General features: G+C 57.6%; 2 protein-coding genes across 7 annotated transcripts in view; one reads left to right on the forward strand and one right to left on the reverse strand.

Annotated features, from left to right (window-relative positions):
- CAMK1G (calcium/calmodulin dependent protein kinase IG) overlaps positions 1-2,091 on the forward strand; it is a 30,248-nt gene extending 28,157 nt beyond the window's left edge. For both annotated transcript variants that reach the window (XM_038542032.1, XM_038542033.1), the window contains 4 exons: positions 97-184; positions 406-830; positions 1,337-1,459; positions 1,800-2,091. In XM_038542032.1, coding sequence (XP_038397960.1) covers positions 97-184; positions 406-830; positions 1,337-1,427 — 604 coding nt within the window. In that variant the 3' untranslated portion in view covers positions 1,428-1,459; positions 1,800-2,091. The remainder of the gene's footprint in view (positions 1-96; positions 185-405; positions 831-1,336; positions 1,460-1,799) is intronic.
- A 1,252-nt stretch (positions 2,092-3,343) lies between these two features.
- The window catches only part of LAMB3 (laminin subunit beta 3), a 126,783-nt gene continuing 104,372 nt past the window's right edge, over positions 3,344-25,754 (reverse strand). For all 5 annotated transcript variants that reach the window (XM_038542035.1, XM_038542036.1, XM_038542038.1 and 2 more), the window contains 18 exons: positions 24,629-24,820; positions 23,226-23,289; positions 22,677-22,870; positions 20,260-20,380; positions 19,324-19,512; positions 17,509-17,664; positions 16,960-17,156; positions 16,492-16,603; positions 15,058-15,436; positions 13,700-13,860; positions 13,348-13,568; positions 12,924-13,121; positions 12,238-12,382; positions 8,488-8,695; positions 7,932-8,073; positions 7,356-7,532; positions 6,431-6,584; positions 3,344-3,847 (listed from right to left, as the gene is read on the reverse strand). In XM_038542035.1, coding sequence (XP_038397963.1) covers positions 3,711-3,847; positions 6,431-6,584; positions 7,356-7,532; positions 7,932-8,073; positions 8,488-8,695; positions 12,238-12,382; positions 12,924-13,121; positions 13,348-13,568; positions 13,700-13,860; positions 15,058-15,436; positions 16,492-16,603; positions 16,960-17,156; positions 17,509-17,664; positions 19,324-19,512; positions 20,260-20,380; positions 22,677-22,870; positions 23,226-23,289; positions 24,629-24,820 — 3,147 coding nt within the window. In that variant the 3' untranslated portion in view covers positions 3,344-3,710. The remainder of the gene's footprint in view (positions 3,848-6,430; positions 6,585-7,355; positions 7,533-7,931; positions 8,074-8,487; positions 8,696-12,237; positions 12,383-12,923; positions 13,122-13,347; positions 13,569-13,699; positions 13,861-15,057; positions 15,437-16,491; positions 16,604-16,959; positions 17,157-17,508; positions 17,665-19,323; positions 19,513-20,259; positions 20,381-22,676; positions 22,871-23,225; positions 23,290-24,628; positions 24,821-25,754) is intronic.

Here is a 25,754-nt window from a genome sequence, read left to right on the forward strand (position 1 = left end):
TCGGCTCACCCTGGACCTGCATGCATGGCCCCCGCCCGACCCCTGGCTGGGTTCCCCCAGCTCCCCACTAACCAGGTGTCCCTTCTACACCCACAGGATTGATGGAAACACGGCCCTCCACCGGGACATCTACCCCTCAGTCAGTCTCCAGATCCAGAAGAACTTTGCCAAGAGCAAGTGGAGGGTAAGCTGCCCTTTCCGGGAGGTAGGCCGGGTGTTCTGAGCCCCTGGAGGCTGAGCCGGGGCCGGGCTGGGGTAGGGCCTGTTCCTGGGGCTTCTCTGCACCCTCTCTGGGAGGAGAAGTGGGCACATGAGTTTCAAGAGGCCACAGGGCCAAGGGAAGGCTTGAGCCCCGGTGCCCTCCAAGAACAGAGGTGGCCAGAGGCTGGTCTGGTGTCTCCTTAGCAAGCCTTCAATGCAGCAGCCGTGGTTCACCACATGAGGAAGCTGCACATGAACCTGCACAGCCCAGGCATCCGCCCGGAGGTGGAGAACAGGCCAACCGGCCCCCCAGCCTCAGAAGCCTCGAGACCTGGCTCGTCCGAGATCACCATCACCGAGGCCCCGGCCCCAGACGAGAGTGTGGCTCCGCCCACCCTGACGCGGCTGCCCTGCCAGCACGGTCCCCGGCCCACGGCGCCCGGCGCCAGGTCCCTCAACTGCCTGGTCAATGGCTCGCTCCGCATCAGCAGCAGCCTGGTGCCCATGCAGCAGGGGCCCCTGGCCGCCGGGCCCTGCGGCTGCTGCTCCAGCTGCCTGAGCATTGGGAGCAAAGGGAAGTCCTCCTACTGCTCCGAGCCCACGCTCTTCAGAAAAGCCAACAAAAAACAGTACGTACCTTCGGCCAAAGGCAGAGGCCTAGCCCTGCTCAGGCGACGGGGCTGAAAGAAACTGGCCCAACAGGGAGAGCCTTGTGTGGCGGCGAGAGCCCTGGATCAGGGGCGGGGCGGGGGGGGGGGGGGGAGATGCCTCCAGTCCCATCCCTACCACTCGTTGGGTGGCTGTTGGCAGATCCGTCAATGTCTCTGTTTCTGGTTTGCTCCCCTGTAAAATCGCGTTCACCTGCTCAGCCCATCTCACAAAGGTGCTTACAAGGTCAGGGAAGCAACGGGAGCTGCAGGGGCTTGCAGAAAGCGGAGTATGCGCAGTGGTGGGCGCTAGGTTTCGAGTCTCCGGAACCACGGTGTTTTGAGGGCCTTCGTGGTCATCTTTGTCCTTTCTGCGAGGGCCTGTTCTCGATGGAGGGAGGGCCGAGTGGAGGCCACGCCGGGGGAGCCACGCAGCCTGTCCCCCCTCGTCCAATGCTCCACAGCCCGCTGCCTCGTTTACTTTCCAGGAACTACAAATCCGAGGTCATGGTGCCCGTGAAAGCCGGCGGCAGTTCCCACTGCCGGGCAGGGCAGACCGGAGTCTGTCTCATTATGTGATCCCTGGAGCCCACGCAGGTGTGGATTTTCAGGTGAGGCAACTCAGAGCTGGGGGGGGTCTGGGGGGGTGCAGGGCCAGTGTGAGGGCTCAGGGAGGGCTCCCGTCCCAGGGGGGCGAGCCCGGCCGCAGAGTCGCAGGGACCTGATGCTGTGAGTGGCACCAGGAGCTGCGGGCCCACGCGCCCACCCAGACCCCCCCTCAGCACACGCTCCTGCCTCCAAGCTGCCAGCCAGTGGCTGGCGTGGGCTCCGGAACGTGGTCGCCTGCCCACCGGCGTGAAGGACAGGCGGCTTCGTGGGGCCAGGCCCGGGGTCCAGGGTGGGCTCCAGCTGGCCCAGAGCCCTGCTGATCACCTCCCCATCCTGCCCCAGGCCCAAGGCAGCGCTGCAGCCTTCAGGATGCAAGAGACAGCAAATTGGTGACGCGGTACTGTCCGGAGGTGTCACCCTGGCCAGATGCCTCACCCAGTCCCCATGAAGTCAAACTTGGAAGTTGACTGTTTTCATTTCAGCTGCTAAGTCGCCTCTCGCTTCTCTTCTTCTCTGTCCCGCCCTGAAAACCAGGGGCATTATTCTTGTCCCTCCCTGGTTTTCTTGTGCCCCGGCCCCTCCGGCTTCATGCTCGGTGTTGTGCTCAATAAAATGGACATATTTTTCTCTATGAGGCTTTGTTTGGTTCTTCTTCTTTTTTTTTTTTAAGATTTTATTTTTATTTATTCATGAGAGACAGAGAGAGAGAGAGAGGCAGAGACACAGGCAGAGGGAGAAGCAGGCTCGATCCCAGGAGCCCACTGAGCCACCCAGGTGCCCCTCATTTGGTTCTTAGAGTCACACGTGGCTCTGGGGGTTTCCGAGCCTGTGTGGAGTGGAAGGTGTACTGAGGGCTTGGGTTCAGGGTAGAAGCTGGCAGGGTAGGGGCTGACACAGACTGAGAGCGTAGCTGGTGCCAGGTACTTAGTGACGTGAGTTACATCTGTTTTTTGTTTTTGTTTTTTTTTAAGATTTTATTTATGTATTCATGAGAGAGAGTGAGGCAGAGACACAGGCAGAGGGAGAAGCAGGCTCTATGCAGGGAGCCTGACGGGGGACTCGATCCTGGGTCTCCAGGATCACACCCTGGGCCAAAGGCAGCGCTAAACCGCCGAGCCACCCGGGCTGCCCAAGTTACATCTGTTGACTCATTTACTCCTCACAACAACCCCCGGGGTAGGCTCTGTTGGACCTCCGGCACCCATTCCCCTAATGACTGCATTAGATGATCACGAATTTAAAGTCCGGCCCTGCCCTGCCCCATCTGTGACCCTGGGGGGACCAAGACAGCCTTCTGTGCCTTGGTTTCCTCAGTCGTCAAATGGGAACAGCAGCACCACCGACAGGAGATAGCCCAGACGGAGCATGTAGCACCAGGCTCAGTAAACAACTAGCATGGTAAATAGTGATCAGGAAAATGTAGATAGGATGCCCGGCCCACGGCAGGGCCCGTGGTTAGCACTGGCACATTCACGCCGTCTCCACAGATGCCACACGCACAAATGCACAACCATTAGCAACCTCTCTTAGAGATCCCAAGAGACACAGATTCCGCCTCTGGAGCCGTGTGGATGTGGACACAATACTTCCCTTCTCTGGATTTCTATTTCCTCGTCGGTGAATGGGAACCCGGATCGCCACTCAAAGACCAAAATCGCTTGTCTGGTCTCTCAAGGATGGGATCCGTTGGATCCTGGGGCAAAGGGGTCGAGTTGCACCAAGTTTGGGTGACGAGCCAGCAAAGTGGGGCAGCCTATGCCTCATGTGCCACGAAGCCTTGGGCTTGAGCAGGGGAGCCCCCGGGAACCCCACGTGGGAGACAGGAATAAGCCACAAATGTTTACTTAATGCGGAGACAGACCGTTGTCTCCCTTTCAACATCCAGACTCCTTTCCAAAGATTTTTATTGGGCTTTTTGTTTGCACATCATTTTTTTGGTTAAGTTTGCGTGTTCATCCAGGATTCGGCCTCGAGGGAGATGAAGGGCAAGGACACAGCCCAGCCAGGCGCACCTCCCCTCGGGAGCTCCTCATCGCCACGACACGGCCCGCCTCCACCTCTGTCCCTCACATGTAGTTTCCCATCAGCGCGGACTCAGCTGCAGCCCAGAATAATCTTAACAGCTGCACACCAGGGGGGTCCGGGCTGTGCTTTAGGCTGTATAAAAGTCTCCTGGAGCTGTATTCCAACCCCGTCTGTCCTCCAAAAGTAAAGAGCGTAGATGAGCAGGGCCAGGGGCTGGAGGCCGGCCCATCACTTACAGGTGGCATAGTAGAGCACTCGCTCATTGATGTAGTCTCGGATCTGCTCCACGTGCTTCTCCAGCCCCGTCAGGTCAGCCGAGCGAAGCTGGATGGCCTGGCTCCCCCGAAGCAGCTCCGACTCCATGTCTGAGGGCAGATGGAACAGCAAGGGGAGGAGGAGGAGCTGGTGAGATACCCAAAGACACCCACCCCTTCCTTCTCTTCCCACCCACCTGGAGGCAGCACCTGCAGGAGGAATCACCTGTGTGGAGCCTGGACACTGGGGCATGCCTCTCCGGCCTCATGGCTCTCCCCCACCCCCCGCATTCCTAGCGAAACCAGAGCCAGGAAGCCCCTACCCTCCTCCTCTGCTCTAGTTGGGACTCTCTCAGTTGTCTCCGACTGATGAGGGAGGCCACTGTCATCAAAATTAACAACCTATAGGACTCAGCTGCCGTCCCACCAATGACCCTCAAGTGGGCACCATGGCCAAAGAGCCGGCTGGGAGACCAGAATTCCTCCGCACTTTCCCTCCCCCAAATGCCACTCCAGATAAATCTAGTCCACTCGCTCTGGTCCGTTCTGCATAACACCACGAGACCTGTCGCCCTACACAAGAGGCCTTTCTACCACGCTCATGAGAGCCAGCACCCAGCCTCAGCCTCAACTCTCCTAGGAATAGGGAGGGGGTCACTGCCTCACAAGGCTCCAACCTGAGGCAGCTCTAGCTGTTAAAAGTCTCCTCACGAAGCCAGAATCTGAACATTTCTGCTTCCACCCAAGTTGACTCAGGGTCATCTCCTAGGGTTATGGGAATATATGTGCTCTGCCTCCCACAAGGAAGTCCTTTAAGTGTCTGAGGCCACATCTTCTCAGAAGAAATCTCCCTAGTTCCTCCACCCCTTCTTCATCTGACATGATTATTGAGCCTTCTCTACCTCCCAACCCTGGTCGCCCTCCCTCTGCTATGTGGAGGCTTCTCCATCAATCTAGTAGCCACCACTGAACACCATCCGCCAGGTGAGATCCCACCAGCAGAGTGTAACAGGGATGTTATTGGGCTGACATCCAGCCAGTGGGCTCCCACACGGACCTACAGATTGATCACATATTGAAATTTTAGCAGCTGCTATTGTGTTCCCTGACCCTCGCCCCCAGAGCCACCCACCCACCCACCCTATGCATGATCTTCCCCCAAATCCTGCAATGAAAGGTAAATTCCTGCAGACAGGTAAATAAATACCTGTTCCATTGTTCAACTTGAGCCTCTTCTGGTTGGTAAATGTGTCACATATCCGTGACTAAAGATTTTTAATATCCCTGAACCATTACTCCCCTTACGTTGGATGCTTTGTATTTACTCGCTCTTTCGACAGCAGCAAGATGCTGCTGACGTACACGGAGCTCACGATCACTCAAAACCCTTGGGTTTTTTTCAGGTGACTAAGAGTTCACATTTGCTGATCACTTACCAGTTACAAAATGTTTTATCATTTTACCAGTTATAAAGTGTTTTCGGGTACGTGAGCCCCTGAGAAGCCAGCCCTCACCTGAACTGTACTTGCAAGTTTAGGCCCAAAAAGGCCAGAGTGGAAGATAATACTTCTCCTTCGTTCTCCCCTGTTAGTTTCAGCCCATCCTTGTAGACTTCTGAGATGGCCCTAGAATTCTGGTTCTGCGGCCTAGAGTATGAACGACCTGTTGCCACCCACAGGTTTGATAAATTCTTCGTCTTCATGTAAAACACTGATGGCCAAGGGCAGGGTGGGCACTGACCCAGGCCCCTGGGCTCCCCCATCCAGGTCAGCAGCTCACCCCTCAGGGATGGCTGGCCACAGCCTCCGATCTACCCACTGTCAACTCACCAGCCCAGCCTTCTCCATGGTGTCTACCTGCCTCGCCAAACAGATTTTTGCCTGTTCTCTCTGAAATTCAGAGACATTCTGTTTGGGACATTCCCTGGGCACACCAGGGCACTGACCCATCATCACATCTTAGAGACTGAGCCCAGTCCCTGGAAATCCCTGTTCTCCCATCTGAAGAACCTCAGAGCCCTTTTGAAAAAACTACTTTGTGCTGCTGCCATATAAAAAAAAAAAAAAAAAAAAAAACGTTTGGATGGTTCCCTACTGCCTCCAGCACTGAGTCTACCCCTCTCGTGCTGGCATGGAGGTCAGCTCCATGGACCCAGCCACACCGACCCCAGGCCACTTCTCTCCCACCCGTTCTGATCCTCATCACTGCTGCTGTCCTGGTCAGTGCTCCTGCCTCCACCTTCAGAACGTGTCTTGTTGCCTCCTACCCACCCCATCTCAGTGTTCCTGCTTTCCCTCACAGCCTCCCCCAGGCCTACACATCCTTCCAGGCCTATGTCAAATCGTGTCTTTCTGAACATTTCCTTCACTGAACATGTCTGAGGGAAATGTTTGTCCACAGAGCACTCACTATGCGGGCTCCTGTCACAGATCCCCTTGTGCTATTGAACAATTTCATTTCTCTTGCAGGTGACCAGAAAAATGGCCCCATCTGGATTGCAAGCTCTTATGCACATGTCACATTCCCTACAGCCCTGTGAGGAAGTGCCTCATACTTCCTAGGTGCTTGGGAAAGCCTTACCTGTCTCATCCCCTTAGCATTCGTAGCTCTGACAAGGGTGGGCCTCAGAAGCCCTGGGTTAGGACCGGCCTCCTGGGATGCCCAGGAATCCAAGGCCCAGGACCGTCCCCTCACCTTTCATCCTGTCCATCATCTCCATGGTCTCCCCAAACAGCTCCTCTGCCTCCGTCTTGACGCTCAGGATCCGGCTGCCCTGATCCCCCAGCATGGGACTCCGACCCAACTGATCCTTCAACTCAGCATATTTTTGCTTCATCCTCTCAAATCCCTGAAAAAGGTCAGACAATCTCAGCACCACCATCCTCATCATCCAAAGTCCTAAAGACCTTTGGCTAAAGCACTCGATATCCTCCCAATCCCTACACAGGGATGAGGAGCCCGCTGATACTCCTCGGTGTGTTACTTCGGCCTGTGAAAACCTCTAGGCCCCAAACTGTACCTTACACTTCTTCAGTATTTCCCTCCCTCCATCTGTGACTCCTTTCCTTTCTCACCTAACTTCCCACACAGGGCCACACGCTTAGTTGACACTTAGCAGTGGACTTGGCAGCCGGGCCACTATCCTGGGACCATGGTACATGGGAGACCCAGAGGATGGCTCTCGGACCACCTCTCTGACATAATTCTGACAATGATGGGACCCAGGTGAGGCTAAATCAAGACTGCCTGTCTGGGGTGTGTAGCCACGACTGGGGACAAGCTCTGGATTCGATGTCAAGGAACTTGCTCTGTAGGGGAGCTTTGGGCCTGAGCAAAATTATCCCTCCATCAGGAAAACCTGTTTTCCATCAGGTACACAGGGAGGGACTGGACTAGATCATCTGCAACACCCCGGAACTAGTTCCCCGGAGGCGGCCCGAGGTAGAGTCCAGATGCCAGTCAGGGTCAAGGTGAGTCCTGAAGCCTTTTCCAGTGATTCTAGAATAACATGCTCCAATTGCTTTTGGGCCCAGGGTCTTATAGAGTGTACCGAGTGCCCTCCTGCTCAGGACCCTCACCCTGGCTGGTGTCGCCCAGCACAACCTCCGCCCGCTCTCACCTCCTGGGCGCTCAGCGCCTGCTGCTCAGCGCCCTCTGAGAGCTGCTGGGCCCTCACTGCCTGCTCCCGCTGCTGCCTGGCCCTGCGGCGGAGCTCGGCCAGCCGCGCTCGGAAGTCACCCAGCTGCTCCGTCATGCTGGCCACCAGTCTTTCCGCCGGCCCCAGGACCTGCTGAACCTTTGTGGGGAAAGACACCTGGGTTGTGGTGGGTCTCACAGGCAGGGGCCTCGTCCTTCCCCTGTTCAGTGCATCAGGCCACCTCCAAACGGGACACCAGTACTCACCACTATCCCCCTGCTGATCCCCCATCTATCTGTCCCCTGGCATCCAGGCCCCCTCCCTCTCCTGCTCAGCTGATCCCCTACCCCCTCCCCTACCCCAGCTGCAGCCCAGAGCCCACCCCTGGCCTTCTGCACCCAGCCACGGGACCAGAAAACCAAGGGCTCAAAGCCAGGTCCAGAGCTCACAGGCCTCCCTCTTTAGGTCCCCTTCCAGGTCACCTACTGGCATTTTCTATATCTTGGGCCTGAATCTGTTCATTCCCAAATATGGCCAAAGGAAGCCACACCACCTCACCTCAGCAACCCTTTCCTGGATGAGCCGAAGGGAGCGGCTGGTGCCTTGCATGGTGTCCTGCGCTTCCTGCAGCGCCACCGTGCCCTGGCGCAAGTTCCCCACCACGTCCTCCACCTGGCCCTCCGCTGCGTGGGCTCGGCTCCTGCGGCCCGGGGAGTGGAGGGCAGATAAGAGAAGGGGTGGACGGTGAGCGGATCGATGTGCAGCTTCACGCACTCACCAGTTCAAGAGAATACCCTGCCCAGCCAGGACTAAAAAGGGGGTAGCCTTTCTCTCCCGGGCCCCCGCCAAGCAGATGTGATGAGTGTATTATACCTGAGATGCCCTTTGGGCACAGCCTGTCATACGGAAGACGGGGTCACGCCGAGCAAAGTTTACCCTGGCCGCTGTTTCTCGTCTCAGCAGCCCCCAGCACAATAAGCACCTCCCGCCTCCCAGCCCTCTGCACCCCCCTGACACGTACTGATTCTCTTCCCTCTTCCAGCACCCAAAGGACCCGGGGAGCAAAACACCAGCCCAGCCCTGGGAGGGAGACGCTCAGGTCCCCGGGTCATACCTGGCCTGCTCGGCCGCCGCCTGGAGGCTACGGGCCCGAGCAACGTCCTGCTTGGTCTGCGACAGCACCAGGTCCACGTTGGGAAGCCTGGCGGCAATGGCCTGGATCTCGTTCATCTTCCGCAGGACGGTGGCAGAGTCCGTGGGCAGCCACAGGGCCAGCACGGCCTCGCTGACCTCCTGGATGGTGGCCGCATCAGTGTCAGGGTCTGGAAGACAGCAGCCGCCCGTCAGACCCGGGGAGCCTAGCCACCTCCCCGAAGAGCAGGGCTCTCTCCGGGCCCGCACCCGCGCAGGGACACTCGGGGGCCCATTCTCGGAACTTCCGGGCACGCGGTGGGTGGGGGATGACTGTGGGCACAGCTGTGGCGACGAAGTGGCTGCCGCTACAGGAAACTGCAGGCTGGTGAGAAGGAGGTGGTGCCAGACAGCTGGGACTGAACAATGCCTGGAGCGCAAACAGAATCAGCCCTAAACTGCGGAGAGCGGCGGGAACCAGGCCTGCTTCCCTGGCACGAAGACCCCTTCCGCGTGCACCTACCCGCGTGCACTCCCCGTGTGCACCCCCCTCCCCCCCCCCCCCCCCCCCCCCCCCCCGCGTGCACCTCCCCGGGCCAGAGCGCTCGTTGCTGCAAAGACCGATCAGGTCTTTACTCAAATGTCACCTTCTCAGAGAGGCAGGCGCTGGCCACGGGATCCAGAATCACAACCCTCCCTCTGTGCCAACACCCCGGGGTCTCCTTCTCTGCTTTATCTTTCTCCCTGAATGTGAACAGGGGCGTTTATCACCCCCCTCCAAGTGCTGAGCCCTCGACTCATGGATCCTTGCTTTCCTTTACGCCCCCCCCCCCCCCCCCCCGCCAGAAGCCCCGCGACGGCAGGGACTGGGTGTCGTCCGTAGCCCCAGCCCCTGCCCCAGCGCCTGGCCCACCGAGGCACCCGGTGTCTGCAGAGTGAATGAAGGATTCAAGGGCCTCCAGACCCAGGCCTCTCCCCTATCATTCCAGCAAACGGGGGCAAAGCAAATGGCTTCTCTAAGCTCACTTTCCAAATCTGTGAAATGGAAATAAGGACCCGCAACCTGAAGGGATGAGATGAAACAATCCATCAGCAAGGATTTCACCACCCGGCTCTGGGCCAGGGAGTAAAGGTCAGAGGTACAGAGGTGGGGTCTCCTCCCTCCCACCTTTACAGATTCCAGGGATTGATGGGGTAGGGGTGGGGGTGGGGAGGGGGCGGGGAGGGGGCGCCTGCCCACCCAGATGCTTTGTCCTGGTGCTTGAGGCCAGCAGGTGGGGAACCGAGACTGCAAATCAAATCAGACTCAGTCCCTGTCCTCACGGAGCTCAAAACCTAGTGGGACAGAGGGGCATCTGGGTGGCTCATTTGGTTGAGCATCTGCCTTCGGCTCAGGTCGTGATCCCAGAGTCCTGGGATCGAGTCCTATGTCAGGCTCTCTGCTCTGAGGGGAGCCTGCTTCTGCTTCTGCTTCTGCCTCTCTCTGCATTTCATGAATAAATAAATGAATTCTTAAAAATACAACCCAGTGGGACAGACAGGCACATAACCAAGGAAGGCCCGCCTGAGGGACTCGGGTGAGCACAGGGAACTCAGATGGCCACTGGAGGAGCGCCCTAACCCAGTCTGATGGGGCGGGGAGGGGGGTGTTGGGCTATGGGGGGCTCCTGAAGAGTGGGCCAACTAGAGGATTCTCAGAGGAGGCAGAGGACTTAGCCAGAGCAGAAGAGGTGGGGCACAGCGGCACAATTCAGAGAGGAAAAACATTAGGAAAAACTGCATGTGTGTCTGTGCGTGTCTGTGTGTCCATCTAATAGTACAACCATCTAGAGTGTGGATGAAGAATGAGAAGAATCCTACCCACATTTCCCTCCAAGCTGGACGCCCTTGGGCAGGTTACTTAACCTCCCTGTGCCTGGAGCCCTCCTCTGCAAAGTGGTGGGCAATCAGGATTAAATCATCTAATACCTGTGAAGCACTCACGACAGCGCCGGGCACTCAGTGAGAACTCGATAAGCCTGAGCTGTGATTTCTGTTAATTCCATTTGAAGACCTCGGAAAAGGCCACGCATCCTCCGTCCTCCACAGCCCTTCCACGCATCCCCCCACGCGGAGCCTGCCCACAACAGCAGCAAGCACCTGCACCCCCTGCACAGCACTTTGGACACCAAACCCCACTGCCATGGAGACTGCAACAACAACCGGGGCCCTTTGCAAGGGTCCTGCCTCTCTCAGGCCCTGCTCCTTCTCCCTGCCCCTGGTCCTGCCGAAAGACTTGACCTGAGACACGCATATAATCAACAGGACAAAAGGGTCCCCATGGCCCAGCGACTCCCCACCTGTTCATGTGAGCCCAGGCTGTACCCCAGAGCCTTGCCTCCCATCCCCTGGTCAAGGCTGATGCCATTCAGCCTCACTAGGCTCTGCTTGGGGGGAAGACTTCCTCATCTGTGAGTCCAAACCCCAAACGTGGGCCTGCCCCTTTGTCCATGTCTCTTGAGCACCATGTCCTTGCCTCCACTTACCCCCATTCTGGGGTTCCCTGGGAGGCCAACTCCAGCCTGGCCTCAGGCAAGCCATGGCTGCCAGCAGATCCTCCCTGCCACTCTCCAACCTGCCCTCCACACTCAGGAGGGGGTTTGGGCCCTTTTGGAGCAAAGGCACAACAGTAGCCAGAAGAGCCCTGTCGTAACACCAAGCCCTCAGCTCCTATTAACTGGGCTCCCAGCCAAGTAAATTCCCGGGCAGGGACCAGAAATCTAATAATATCAACTCATATTCCTGAGGCAACGTTAATTTTTTAAAACATGCTTTACATCAGTTACTAGGTTCCCCAGAAGAAACGTGAAATACTACCATCCTGGTTTGCAGAAGCAAAAGATGAGGAAAAGAGAGAAAAGCAATCCGCTCAGAAGTCACAGGTTTCCTGGGTCCTCCTATCCAGGGGTCTCTCTACTCCAGGGCAGCAAGAGAGGGGATCTGGTTCATTTATCCCTTCAACAAAGACTGGGTGCTTTTCTGTGGTCCTGTCTTATGTTGGGTGCCAGTGACACGGTGAACAGACAGACAGACATTCCCTGCCCTCCCGGACCCTAGAGTCTGGTTACGAGACTAATGAGACACGTGTAGACAAATGAACTTGGCAACCACAGGCTTGGAGCAGTGTGATGAAGGTCAGATGATGAAGGTCAGATGTTGGGGGGCGCAGGGGAGTGAGGCGGACCAGATAGGGGGGTCGGGAGAGGCCCCTCTGGGGAGATGGTATTGAAACTGAGACCACGAGGGGGGGATAGAATTGGCAACCTTGGAAAGAGCATTCCAGGCAGAGAAAGAGCACATCCAGGTCTCTGAGGCAGGTAAGAGCCAACCTGGTCAAAGACGGGCAGGGAGCAAAGCAGGGAAAGACACGGGGCCACACCCAGGAGGGGAGCAGAGGCCGCGATAAACCGGAGAATGAGGGAAGGCCAGCACCCGTGGGCTGTGATCCCACTTGCACATTTTTCAAAGATATCTGAGGATGTTCTGGTGAGAGTGAGCCATGGAGGAGCAGGGGGGGAGGAGGGAGCGTAGCTGAAGGGCTGTGCTCGCCATCCAGTTGAGCTGTGGGCACCTGGCCCCGGTGGCCTGAGCTGAATGGAGGAGGCAGCCAGCTGATGCTCTGCACTGGGGACAGGCATCGGAGGGGCTGGCACCAGGCAGGAGTCCAAATATCGGGGGTGGGGGGCAGGCTCACCTGACAGGAAGTCCCGGACCTGCTGGATGAGGAACCGCATGCGCCTGACATCCTCCTCCATCTGCGAGCGGCTGGTGCTCACCTGGGTCTCCAGGCGCTGGGCGTCTGACTGGACCTTCAAGGCGGCTTTCTCAGTGGCCCTGATCTGCCAACGCACACGCTAGGTCAGCAGGGCTCGAGGCCCCAGGAGAGCCCTGCAGCAGCCCGCAAGGATTCTGTGGGCACCCGCTACCCCAGATCGACCTGGGAAACACTGGTAGCTAACCTGGTTTGGCTCTGCAAGAAATGACCTGGGAGTCAGGGGGAAAAGCCCAAAACGTCGGCCCCAAACTCTACCTCTCTCTTGATGCGGGGCCGCAGACAAGTTACCTAACATCTCCTTTTGGCTTTTGTCTCCTGACTGTAAAATAAAAACTAACTCTGGGGCAGCCCTGGTGGCTCAGCGGTTTAGCGCCGCCTTCGACCCAGGGTGTGATCCTAGAGACCCTGGATCGAGTCCCACGTCGGGCTCCCGGCATGGAGCCTGCTTCTCCCTCCTCCTGTGTCTCTGCCTCTGCCTTGCTCTCTCTCTCTCTATGTCTATCATGAATAAATAAATAAATAAATCTTAAAAAAAAACAAAACAAAACTGACTCTGTCCCCTCAGCCTTTCCCTACGTGTGCCCACCCACCTCGGCGGCACCTACCATCTCCCTGGTCTGCTGGAGCTGGGCGTTGAAACGCTGCAGCTGCTCGGCCACCTGCCCGGCCATCCGGAAGGCCCCATCGGCCCTGGGGAGGGCACCTCTGCAGTGAGAGCCACAGGCCGTGCCGTTGTCTCGGGGACACAGCTCTCCAGGGCACACTCCTGGGGTACAGGCCGTCTGCCGGGAGCCCCCACAGAGCTGGGGAGAGAAGGAGGCGTCAAAGAGGGTACCCAAGGCTCCCCCACAACCTCTCCCATCCCACACCCAGGAAACAAACAGCCAGACATCTCCACGGCAACCGGGCACCAGAAGCTTGTCTCCTTGGCAACCCCGGAGCACACCCACACCGCGAGGGGCCAAAGATCAGGAAGGGGCAGCTGGGGTGTGACCAGCGGGGGCAGCCGGGCTCCAGGCCATGAGTCACCTTGTTGATAGTTGGCGTCAGATCAGGCAAGGAAGCCATCTCCAGCCTCAGGGCCACGAGCTGGGGACCCCCGACTCCAGCTCCTCCTCCCAGCTGACCCTCCAGCCTCTCTGCCTCTCTCCGGCTGTCCCTGAGCTGGAAGAGCCGGCGGGAGCCGTCGGACACCTGCTGAGCAGCCCGGGAGGACCGCTGGTAGGCCGCCGTCAGCACCTGGAAGGCCCCTGTGGGAGGACAAGGGGGAGCCGAGTCGTGCGGGGCCCCGGTGGCCTGGAGACGCAGAGGGAGTGGAGTGGGGCCCGGGTGGCGCGGTGGCACACGGCCGGCGGGCAGCTGTCGGAGCAGCCCTCCTCACCTGAAGGATTGGCACCGCTTAGCCTTTCAAAGTGCTCCTTCTTGCTCTGATACGTCATGAGGAGGTGCTGGAAGCTCCTGTCCAGATTCTTCAGGTCTCCCTGGAGGGACAAGGTCTCCTCCTCGACGGGCAGGTCAGGCTGCAGGCCCTGGAGAGTCCGCCTGAAACCCAAGGGGAGCTTTCGGTAAAATACGGGAGGGGGCTGCCTCCCCGGAACCTGCCAGCCCGGCGGGGAACCCCTGAGCCAGGAAACGCAGAGGTCTTCAGCAAGGCAACGAGGGACGCCACCGGCTCTGGGGCATTCTGCGCGACGAAGGCCGAGACAGGCGCCACAACCTGCCTCCATCCCTCGGCAGGCAGATCACCGAAACCTCTCCTTCCTCGACTTGTGTGACTCGACACTCCTGGGCCGGCGCCACCTCCCCAGAGCTGGCTTCCACGGGGAGCATCACCCGGGGCCCCTTTCTCCCTGGCTGGCTGCAGGCTGGCTTCAGCCACCCCCTACACCAGCTGTACCCCCGCCTGCCAGGCTCCCAAGTCTCTCCTCTGCAGCCCACCACCCCCCCGGGAGCACCCAGAGCTGGGTCATCTCCACCCAAAGGGGGTCAGGACCCACCAGCCCGGGCCCACCGAGGCTCCTCTCTCCCCATCTCCTGCGCTGATCCCCAACCACCAACTCCCACAAGTTTTGCATTCTTTACCGACAGGCTTTGCTGCGGCATGGCACGTCCTTCCGTGGAACCCCCTTCCGTCCTGCACTTCCAGCCCACCGAACACCTACGGGCTCGCTACTCAGTCTTGAGACTTCGGTCAATCACACACCTGGACGGCTGGCTCTAGGCACCGAAAGTCAGCTAGTGCTCGGGGAGTGCAAACTAATTATAGAAACTTCCAGAACCAAACCTTACGAGAAAGGCGCCTCCACCGGTAGGAAGGAGGTGTGGGTGGGACCGCTCCCATTCCAAAGGCAAATACGAGTTATTTTTAGAGCCCCTGCCTCTCGGATGCCCTGCACCAGGGTGACTAATCCAGAGCTGACTCTCCCACGGGCAGCGCCGGGCACTTGAAAGAACACCGGGGCTCCTGCCTGTGCCGAGTCCCAGCTCTGCTCCTCTGCGGCCGCATGACGGTCACGTCACCTATCTGTGCCCGTTCCCCCATCTCCAAGACGGAAGCAATGACACCCACCCCAGTGACCTCACGGGACCGTTGTGACTGTTCAAAGGGGGAGCGCGTGTGAAAATGCTCTGGAAGCTGTAAAGGGCTGTGCCAAGGGAAGGAGGGACCCGTGTGGGCCACTTCCGCGACCCCGCGTGATGTAATTCTTCTGAGTGCTCGGCAGGGAGAGGAGAGTTTACCTGATGGAGAAAATGGCATTGGCCACCTGGGACAGCTCCTGCTCGGTGGCCGGGGCACTGGAGAGGATGGCTTGGATCTGCTCCATCTTGCTCCTGGCGTCCACGATGCGGGAGGTGAGACCAGGATCCTCCAGACCCAGCCCCGGCCACAGGCTGGCGGTGGCATTGCGGAGGCTGCTGAGTCGCAGGGCACGGCCCCGGAGGTCGGCATCGTAGTTCTGGAAGCAAGGGTGGCAGGCCACGCACACCGGGTAGCGGTCACAGTAACCTCGTTGGCACTGGTCGCAGCGGGGGCCGGTCAAGCCGGGGCGGCAGAGGCAGCGGCCCGAGGCCTTGTCACAGCCTGGGCCCTCCGTTCCCCGGAAGTCACAGTCACAGGCTAGGGCGAGTAAAGGTGATGGTCAGCGGGGGGGCGTCGGGAGGGTACAGGCAGGGGCACCCTAGTGGCTCACAGGTTGAGCGCCTGCCTTTGGCTCAGGTCATGATCCCGGAGTTCTGGGATCGAGTCCCGCGTCTGGCTCCCTGCATGGGGACTGCTTCTCCCTCGCCTGTGTCTCTGCCTCTCTGTGTGTGTCTCACATGAATAAATAAATAAAATCTTTAAAAAAAAAAAAAAAAAAAAAGGAAGATAAAGGCACATGGTGGGGAGAGCCTGAAGCGGAGGTCTGACCTCAGGGCCCGGCTACAGGACTTAGGATAAAGGACGGTCAAGGCCACAGTAAAATCTCGGCCCTGCCAGCAAGGACGGCAAGCCTCTACTGAGCACCGACCGTGTGCCAGGTGCCAGTGCCAGTGCCAGGCACCCGCTAGGTTAGACACCCGGCCGCTCACACAGGCATGTGCCCCACCTTCGCGGCCACCCTGTGACACAGCTAACCGCCCCCATGTCCCCATGTGTGTGGACGGAGCAACAGTGATATTAAATGCAATGTCCCCTCGGGAAACCGAGCCCTCGGGGGAAGCCACTCGCCCAAGTCACCCGGTAAGAGAGGCCACGCCGAGACCAGACCTCGGTCTGCACGCTCCGGGTCGCGCGCTCTTTGGCTACGGGTCAAGCCGGCCCCGGGGAGATCACACCTTTCCCCTCGGGACTCCCTTCCTCCATCTAGGGAGAAACTGCCCCGCTCCAAGCCACTGCCCTGGAGACGGCTTGTGGGAGATGCCAGGTCAGGGAAACAGGAGCGGAGCCACCCTCGGGTCACGGGGACAGGGGGGCCTGACGTCCCCCTGGGGCTGGGGGCTAAGCCCGCTGGCTGGAGCCCTTGCGGGGAACGTGCGCCCCCACGATGCTGCCAGGACCACAGCACCTGTCCTAGGACGGGACGTCCTCCCATAGCACAGACTCTCCCACACGCCCTCTGCCCGGAGCCTACGCAGGTGCTCAGCAGCCCCCCTCCATGCCTCAGCGTCCCCTCCGGCTCAAGAAGCACCCACCACGGCATCCCGAGCCCGCGTCTCCGTAGGTCCGGTCGGGACACTGGCGAAGGGCTGCGGCGTTGCACGTCAGGCCACCAAACCCTTCTCGACAGGGGCACTGCCCTGTGAACTGTGGGGGAGAGCACTGTGAGGGAGCCTCCCTCGCAGCCCCAGCCTGGCCCTGGCCTTGGGGACCGTGCCCCAGAGCCCTGGTGAGCACAGCGTCCGGGACGCATGGACCGCTTGCAGCTCGCCGTGGCCCCCAGAGCGAGGGCTCCCACCCAGACCCAAACTCGGAAGCCAGAGTCCCGCGTGGCCCCGCAGAAGGCCCCGAGCCACACGGGGAGGGACATCGGGTGGCTTCCCCAAGGAGAATGGGGACAGACGCAGCCCAGTCTGACTTTGGGCAGCGTGGAGGGGAGACACAGGCTGGTGAGCAAGGCCTCCTCTCCTGCTGTGGGGCCCTCGGGGCCACCCCCTCTTTACCTGGTTGCACTGGGGGCTGAGGGCATTGTGAGGGTCACAGGCACACGGCTCACAGCCCCGGCCGCTGGCCAGCTTCCAGTGGTAGGGGGCGCACTGGTCACATTTGGGGCCCACCACGTGGGGCAGGCACAGGCACTGTCCAGTCTCCTCATCACACGGCAGGTCCCGGCGAGACCCCAGGATGTTGCAGTCACAGCCTGCAGGGGGGAGGGTTCCTGAGCTCACAAGACACCCACAAGGCACCCCTAGACGACATTCGTCGGGGACAGGGCCCCACCTGGGAAAAGAACCAGGCAGGGTCGTTCTTTCCAGATAACCTGGCTGACTCACAAGGCCACTGCGTTTTCCTGCGTGGCACCGGGCAGCCAGGCCTCCCTCCCTCCCTCCCTCCCCCCTTCCTCTCTCCCTCCTTCCCTCCGCCTGACTCAGTGCCACCTCCTAACCCAGGCCTGTGCTGCCACCTGCTGGAGGCTCAGGGTGCAGCACTGGGTGCCCCCCACCCCAATCTTCCCCGTGAATTCCCAGGCTGGGTCCCCCCCCCACACTCACGGTGGCAGCCCTGCGGGTTGGCATAGGTGAGTCCCGTAAATCCTGGCTTGCACAGGTCGCAGCGCTCCCCCTGCACGTGCTCCTTGCACACGCACTGCCCCGTCACCGGGTCGCAGGGAACCCCCGGCACGGCCCCATCGGGATCACACTCGCAGGCTGAGACAGAAAAGCAGCCACCACAGTGAGAATAAAGAAGAAAAGCAGAAAGCTAAGAGCCCATCTAGAAGCCAGACTGCCTGGTTCAGATCTTTATCCCACCACTCACTGGCTTAGAGCCTTGAAACCTTAGTCCAGTTACCTAACCCCTCTGTGCCTCAGTTTCCTCATCTGTGAAATGGGGATAATTATACGACTCTCACAGATTCCCTACGGGGAATAAAATGAGTGAATGAAAAGCAGATAGAACAGTGCTTGGCACAAGATTAGGTACGAACGATGGAAGTTTTTGTGGTCATTATTTCCAGAACGACTGCTATATATATATATATATGCCAAGCGCGGAGCTGGGCATGCTTGTGTGTCGCCTTATGTAGTCGTCACGACAACCCTGAGGGGGGAGCACACTCAAGGTCACCCAGCAAGTAACTGCGGGGGAACAGAGGCCAACTTGTCTTCCTCACTCTTTCCATAAACAAATAACAGCAACAGGAAGTGAAGCGGCCCTCTCCCAGCCCCACACCCTGACCTCTTGCAGGCCTTTCAAAGTGCAGATTTTCATTTGGGGACTATAAAAAATAGTGAAAGGGAATAAAGGGGAAAGGAGAAAAAATGAGTGGGTAATATCAGAAAGGGAGACAGAGCATGAGAGACCCCTAACTCTGGGAAACACACTAGGGGTGGGGGAAGGGGAGGTGGGCGGGGGGTGGGGTGACTGGGTGACGGGCACTGAGGGGGGCACTTGATGGGATGAGCACTGGGTGTTATTCTATATGTTGGCAAATTGAACACCAATAAAAAATAAATTTATTTAAAAAAAAAACACAAAGTGCAGATTTTCTTCCTCCATCTAAAAAAGCCGGGCTGGGATGGCTTCAGTCCGCTCTGCTCTCTCTCCTCTCTCACCCGTGGGCCCCTGTGGGACACGCTGGGTACCGCTGGGTGTTCCATGCATATGTTCCTTCAGGAGCCCTCTCTGCAGCATCACCTGGCAATTGTGGCTGTCATGGTCCTAGGGCCTGAGGACCTAAGGCATCTCCCTGCCACGGACGAGCTCTCAGTACTGGGGGAGGTCGGAAATACAAAGCAAACCACACCACCGCGTGGCAAGGGCAGCAACACGTACGTAGACAAAGTGCTTGGTCCACCTTTTTCACTAGGGTTTACACTGCCAAACAGCGTGTGTGTGTCTTGGCAGCAGGAACTGCGTCTGATATTTACTTTCGTGTCTCCTGTGTCCAAAGTAAGGGCTACATAACTGTTGATGGACGGATTGATTGATGGTCCAGAGAGGTTAAATGATCGGCTTAGAAGGGCACAGCTAGGGCAACCCGGGGGGCTCGGCGGTTGAGCACCTGCCTTCAGCCCAGCGCGTGATCCCGGGGACCCAGGGTCAAGTCCCACGTCAGACTCCCCGCAGGGAGCCTGCTTCTCCCTCTGCCTGTGTCTCTGCCTCTCTCTCTGTGTCTCTCATGAATAAATAAATAAAATCCTTTAAATTAAAAAAAAAAAAAAGACAAAAAAGAAGGGCACAGCTACATTAAAACAACTGCCTGCAAGTCCTGACAAACAGCCAAGGCCTTGTGCTTCCTGAGGGCTCATGTGTCCCCAGGGACACGTGCTCTGGTGATACCCGGGGTCCCCAGAGCCCCTACTCACGGATACAGGTCTCCTGAATGGGGGCCCCTGGACGCCGGTTGCGGAAATAGTGCAGCTGACACCGCTCACAGTTCTTGCCCTCCGTGTGGTCCCGGCAGTTGTCGCACACACCTCCATGTGCCCCCTGGCTAGCGGCGAACACCGCTGGGTCGAAGTGACAGGTCTCTGAGTGCCCGTTGCAGTCACACCCTGAAAAAGGAGAGTCCCAGGGCTGACCGTAGACCAGCACCGCTTCCATCCACAAAGCACGTTCCACGCTAACGCACGGGCATCTCTTGCAACTCTGCAAGGTGCTCAGGTCTAGGAAATGGGGAAACTGAGGCCCAGAGAGGGCTTGTGTGACTCCTTTAAGGTGATAGGGCCAGGAAGAAAGTAGTGTAAGAAGTCAGGCCTCCTAACTCCCCATGTGGGAACTAACCCAAGAATAACTTCTGGGTTGGGCCAAAGAGGGAGCCCTTCGAATGGTCCAGCCCTCTCCCATTGCCTGAGCGGATCTCCTGATGGGTCACTGCCTGTCTCTGGGCTGGGGACCCTTGTTTCTCCTTCTTGTGCAGAGAAAGGCCTGACTCCAGGGGGCCCTCTGAAGTAGGGAACGAGATCCATCCTACACAGGACAAGGCACGTGACAGGGACAGAAGAAAGAGGACTGGGGAATCTGGGGAGATCATGAAAGCCATGTGGCATCAGTAGCACGCACCAGCCTTGGTCCCTTCAGGCCTGGCTAAGAAGGAGGTCTGGGGAGGCAGAGGGTGGTTGCAACTCAAACTCTTTCCATCCCCGCAGAGTAAGGAGAGCTTACGCTACAGGGGTGCAGTCAAGTTGGATTTAAATAATAAAGAATAGATTCTCCCTGTGTCCAGGTAAGATCATTGAGGCCCACCGGGGCCAGCACCCCATCCAGCCACTACAGGGGAGGGGGTGAGTCCAGGGCCATACGTTGGCATTCATGGGGGTCCTGGTCATCTGCAGGTCTCCAGGGCTGATTGTTGTAGAAGGGCGCACAGCGTTCACAATTGGGGCCAGCAGTGTTGTGTTGGCAGACGCAGACGTCATGGACCTGGGAAAGGGGCCACCAGATATCCAGATATCAGGACTAATTATCAAGGACTGTCCCAGCGATGGACCGGCCACCTTCCACCCACCACTCAGGGTCCAGCTCAGACCCCACCCCCTCCAGCCCTCACTCAGCTCCAGTGACACCCAGCTGCCTGCTTGTGTGCTATCGTGGGTGTATTATGTGTGCGTGCACGTACCTGCCCTTCTCGTCCAACTGGGCTTTTAAAAGCTCATTCCTGGGGCGCCCAGATGGCACAGTCAGTTGAGCATCTGACGCTTCGTTTCTGCTCAGGTCCTGATCTCAGGGTCGTGGGATCAAGCCCTGTGTCGGGCTCCCCGCTCAGTGCAGAGCCTGCTTGGGACTCTCTCTCCCTCTCTCTCGCCCCTTCCCCCCACCCCGTGCTCATATGCACTCTCTCTCTCTCACATCAATCTTTAAAAAATAATAATAATAAATAAAAGCTCATTCCTTGGCCCTGGACATCCCCGTGATGCCAAAGCAGCACCTGGAAGGGGCCCGGATACCCCTACTGGCAAACTACGATTCTAGAACTTCGTGGTCCCTCTGGAGATTTATATTCCAACAATCTTTTGAGTGTGGCTGTTTGGCTAATGGGGCTGCTATGATCGGTTGTTAGTAGACTCATTAAGATATAAAAATAGAGCAGTTATTATGTGCTCATTGTCTTCCAAATTGAGCCCGGCACCCTCAGCCTGGCATTGAAGACCTGTACTGTGTACGCCCCATCTTCAGTTCCCAGCCCCAACGGCACAGCCCAGCTGAACCTCCAGCTGCGTCCTGCACGAGCCCTGCTTTTCCTCACCTCTTGGCCTTTAACAAGATGTTCTTCTCTCTGCCTGGAATTCCCTTCTTTCTCCCCCTCACCAGTAAGAACCTGCCAGCTAGAATGGCACCTCTTCACCAGCCCCCCGCCCCGGGTTCCTCTAATTCCGTGGATCTCAATCCTGGATGCAACTCTACAATCACATGGGTAGCTTTTTTTTTTTTTTAAATGCCATTGCCAGGCCCAATTGGATCCAAATCGCAGGGACAAGGCCCAGACATGGATACTTTTTTAAAGTGGTGTTTCGGGGGTGTGCCCAGATTCTAGAGCCCCTGGGGCCGGGCGTGCCCTGTCCCTCCTCTGCAGCCCACGGCACATTGTATTCCTCATCCGTCAGCAGTCCTGTCCTGTTGGGCCTGTGCTCTGCTCATTCGTCTCCAGGCCCTAATAGATGACACATTCCTGGAGCCGGTCTCCCTCTGGCCTCCTCTGAAGCCCTGGGTAGGGGCTGGCCCAGGGGTGGGAAGGACGAAGCTGCCCAGGGCTCATTTCACCTGTGTTGCCCTCGCAGGCCATCTTATAGGATTGCCTTATATGATCGCCAGGGGAAATGAGCTCCTGTATGTTAACAGGACCGAAGCCCCAGCTCCGGGCCCAAAGTCCTCTCTCCTCTACTGGTGGTGCTCACATTTGGTTTGGAGGCAAAAACCCCAGCCAGGGTGGCTGGTGAAGCTGGAGCTTCCCCCTCCCCTCCCGGGTGCCTCTGACTCACCCACTCTGGGGGAGACTCTGTTCCCTCTCCCTGCCCCCGATCTCGCCACTAGGTGGGACTCTAGAGTCCCCAAAGCCAGGCCTCTCCACGTCCCCCAGGAATGCTGAGAATCACCTGGAAGCTTTAAAAACCAATAATAGAATTGGAATATCTGAGGATGGAGGTCTGGGCAGTTCTTTTTCTTTTTCTTTTTCTTTTTCTTTTTCTTTTTCTTTTTCTTTTTCTTTTTCTTTTTCTTTTTCTTTTTCTTTTTCTTTTTCTTCCTTTCTTTTTAACACCCCGGCAAGACCCACAGATGTGCGGACACTTAACTAAAACTCAAACCACTCCAAGCCATAAGGCAGGCTTGAGGAGGTGCTACACACTTCTGCCCTTTGAGGCCACGGTCACTTGGGACTCGTTTCCACCGTTGCTAAAATGTCAAATACCCAAGTCTTACATTTAAGGCCCTCCCTGTTTCTTTCTTTTTTTTTTTTTAAGATTTTATTTACTTATTCATGAGAGACACACAGAGAGAGAGGCAGAGACACGGGGAGAGGGAGAAGCAGGCTCCATGTGGGGAGCCCGACGTGGGACTCGATCCCCCGACTCCAGGATCACGCTCTGGGCTGAAGGCAGGCTTTCAACTACTGAGCCACCCAGGGATCCCCCTCCCTGTTTCATAGGAGCCCCAAGAATGGCCTGAGCCTGCCATCGGCCTTGCCCTCTGCCCTCCGCCCTCCCCAGCCCGGAGCTGTCACCTGCACAGTGGTGGAGGGGCCGGCGGGGGCTCCAGGTTGTGGGGCGCAGCGGTCGGCGTGGCCGTGGCAGAGGCAGCGGCCCTGGAGACGCAGCTGGGACACGGCGTAGTAGGCACTGGGCGGGTGGTAGCCCCTCTGGGGCACCGGGGCCAGCCTGGTAAAGTTGACTCTCAAGTTTGTGATTTCCCCCAGCTCTTAGAGGGGGCAAGCAACAGGGAAGGAGGGGGGAAGGGGGAGGGAAGGGAAAGAAAGGACGTGAGCGCAGAGTGTGGGCCTCCCCATCCACCCCATCGTCCCTGCCTTCATAAGGGTGGTAATATCAGGGGCCATCCTCCTCAGCCCGCGGCCCTCCCACGACAGAAAAGACTCGTCGACCACGCTGCCCGTGGAATAAGCAGGGTATTACATCCCACCAGGCGGACAGGAATATGAGAGACCCGAGAATTTCTGAGACTCAAGCTCCAACCAACCAACCACATCAAGTCCCAGGGCTCCAAATTTTGCTCCCCACCCCAGGTCCACCCAAGCCAGAGGAGGAGCCACACTGACCTCGAATTTTTTGACTTTGAGTGGCTGGGATCCCAGATGCTAAATCCATAATGTGAAGCTGAACCTGCAGAGAGAGGGTGAAGAAGGGAAGGCCTGGGGTAGAGGTACATGGGGTACCCCAAGCTCAGAGGAAGTCTCCCTTTTCATCTGTCACAGTGCTCACAGGCCCTACCTGGAACCTTGAGGTTGCATGTGACCGTGCATGTGAGGCCTGCCACCACCCTGGGAGAGCGAGATGATCACTGGGCCCTAAATGTGTGTGTGTGAGCGTAGACAACTCTCCTCTCCACTTGAAAATACAGATAGCCCAAGAATTTCCTGATTTCTGAGTCAAAACCAGTGGTGAGATATATAACGTACACACAAGGGTTTAGGGGATAGTAATTTTCCAAGCACCTTGGATGAATGAGAAGGTCCAGGGCCCAAGGATTCATGGATGTGCTCACCACCACCCTCTAGACAACCCCCATCTCAACTGTGTTTCTCCTTTTGAATCCAAACAGCTCATTCTATGGGATTTCATCTGCCTATCCCAGAGTTTTCCTGACAGCCCTGCACGAATCAGGAAGAAGTCCCATGTTTCAATCTGGCATGTAGGGAACGTGGTTAACACGGATGTGGGTTCGGCTGTAACCCAGGAGGACTCGCTCCTGCAAAGGAAAGAGGCACTGCCCATGGGGAGGGCACTGGGCCCAGCAGAGCTGCTCTGAGGGAGCAGGAGCCAGAGAGGGGAGGACAGAGCACAAGGCCTCCCTTGGGTGGCGGTGGCGGGGAGGGGAAGGGTAGTTACGAAAGAAATGTGAGAAGCCTCCCCCCAGGTGGGAGGAGTGGGGGAGCGAGTCCTGAGCTGTTTCCAGAGGCAGGTTCTCTGTTTCTCACTCAGGGTTTAAGGTCAGGTGACCCGGAGCTGTGGCTTGTACCTGAATTTCCCCAAGTACCAGGTGGAGGGATTAAACTGAGAAAGCTCGTTCTTGTGTTAAACCCTATCAAGGTGAAATCAGAGCTCAAATTAAATTTGTGCAATTTGCTTACTTAAATCTAAACCAACCATCTCATGCTCCTTGCACCGAAGCAAAGTGCATTGTACCTTTTCCACTATGGGGACGTGCCAACGGGCCAGGGGCGGTGGCCAAGGGGGAGGGCAGGGTTGGGTTATGCGGTGCCCCCAATGTGTTTTTGAAATATTTCCCCTGAGTAGCAAAGGGGACAAGTGGCAAATATTCTGAGCGTGGCCAGGGAGCAGGAAAGCTAGCAAGGCGCACCGAGGGGCCATCTGGTCTCCAGATGTTGGGGAACTGTGTGAGCAATGTGATGTCAGAGACCTCACACACACACACACACACACACACACACAAACTCACACACACAACCCGTGCCTGTTTTTCAGAGTCCCCTCTACCTACCTTCCCCCCTTCCGGGCGCCCGTTAGGCCTCTGGGGCAGGGACTGGCACCGAACATCCTGCCAGCTCTGAGGCTGGCCCTGGCGGACCCGAGGGAAGGCGGAGGCGCAGTCGGCAGCCAGGTACTGGTACACCTGCCAGGTGTTGCCGAAGTCCGAGGAGCGCTCAATCAGCATCCCAGCGGGCATGGGCCCCTGCAGAGACACAGATAGGGCGGCCGCCTGAGTGACTAATGGGAAGGGGCCACCAAGAAAAGCTCAAGATGCACAGGTGGTTCCTGAGAATCACAGTGAGGGCGCGAGAGGGAGCAAGGCCTCAGGTCATCCCTGTCCAATGCTCCTGATAGACACTGGCCCCATCAGATTTTCCCCAGGGGAACCGTGGAGACCAAGAGAAGGTGATCTACATTCCCGACGAATGGATTCCTAGCTCAGCCCACCATCCAGGTGGCCAGGCCAGAAAATTATCCCGCTACACTTCCCACAGCCAAGTGTCCGGGCCCTCCAAACCTCTCTCCCCACTCCCCTGGAGAGGCCTTCCTAGATGACTACCTGACTGTCACTCCTGCTCGAGCCCCCTCAATGGATCTGGATTAGCTAACGATGAAATGCAAACTTCTCCGCGTGACACTGTGTCTGTCCTTCCTCCCTTGGTGGTTTCCCCCATCTCTCGGGGTTCTCAATGCTGCCCCTAGGCTGATGGCTCCCAGCTTGGACCACCGCCTCAAACCATGGCTTCATAAACCCAGCCTCCAAACCCTCATCCCCCTCAACTCTCCAGTAGGTGCCACTTGAATTTCTCTGTTGTTCACTCTTACCTTGGTGACACCCACCCCCACCCAGCACATAGACTGTGTCACTCTTCTGCGAGAAACCCCAGAATCACTTCCCACTGTTCTTTATTTTTCCCAGCTTTATTGAGATAGTATTGACATATATACACATTTAAGATGTGCGGTGTGGGGATGTGACACATGTAAGTACTGCCGAAGGGTTATTGTAATAGGTACACGCCCATCCCCTCACATAATTACCATTTTCTGTGTGTGGTGGTAACACTTAAGATTTCCACTCTTAACCACTTTCAGGTATATAATACAGTGTTACGTAGTCACCATGCTGTCCACTA

This window comes from Canis lupus, chromosome 7 (assembly GCF_011100685.1).
Source record: "Canis lupus familiaris isolate Mischka breed German Shepherd chromosome 7, alternate assembly UU_Cfam_GSD_1.0, whole genome shotgun sequence".
In the NCBI taxonomy this organism is placed as follows: Eukaryota; Metazoa; Chordata; class Mammalia; order Carnivora; family Canidae; genus Canis; species Canis lupus.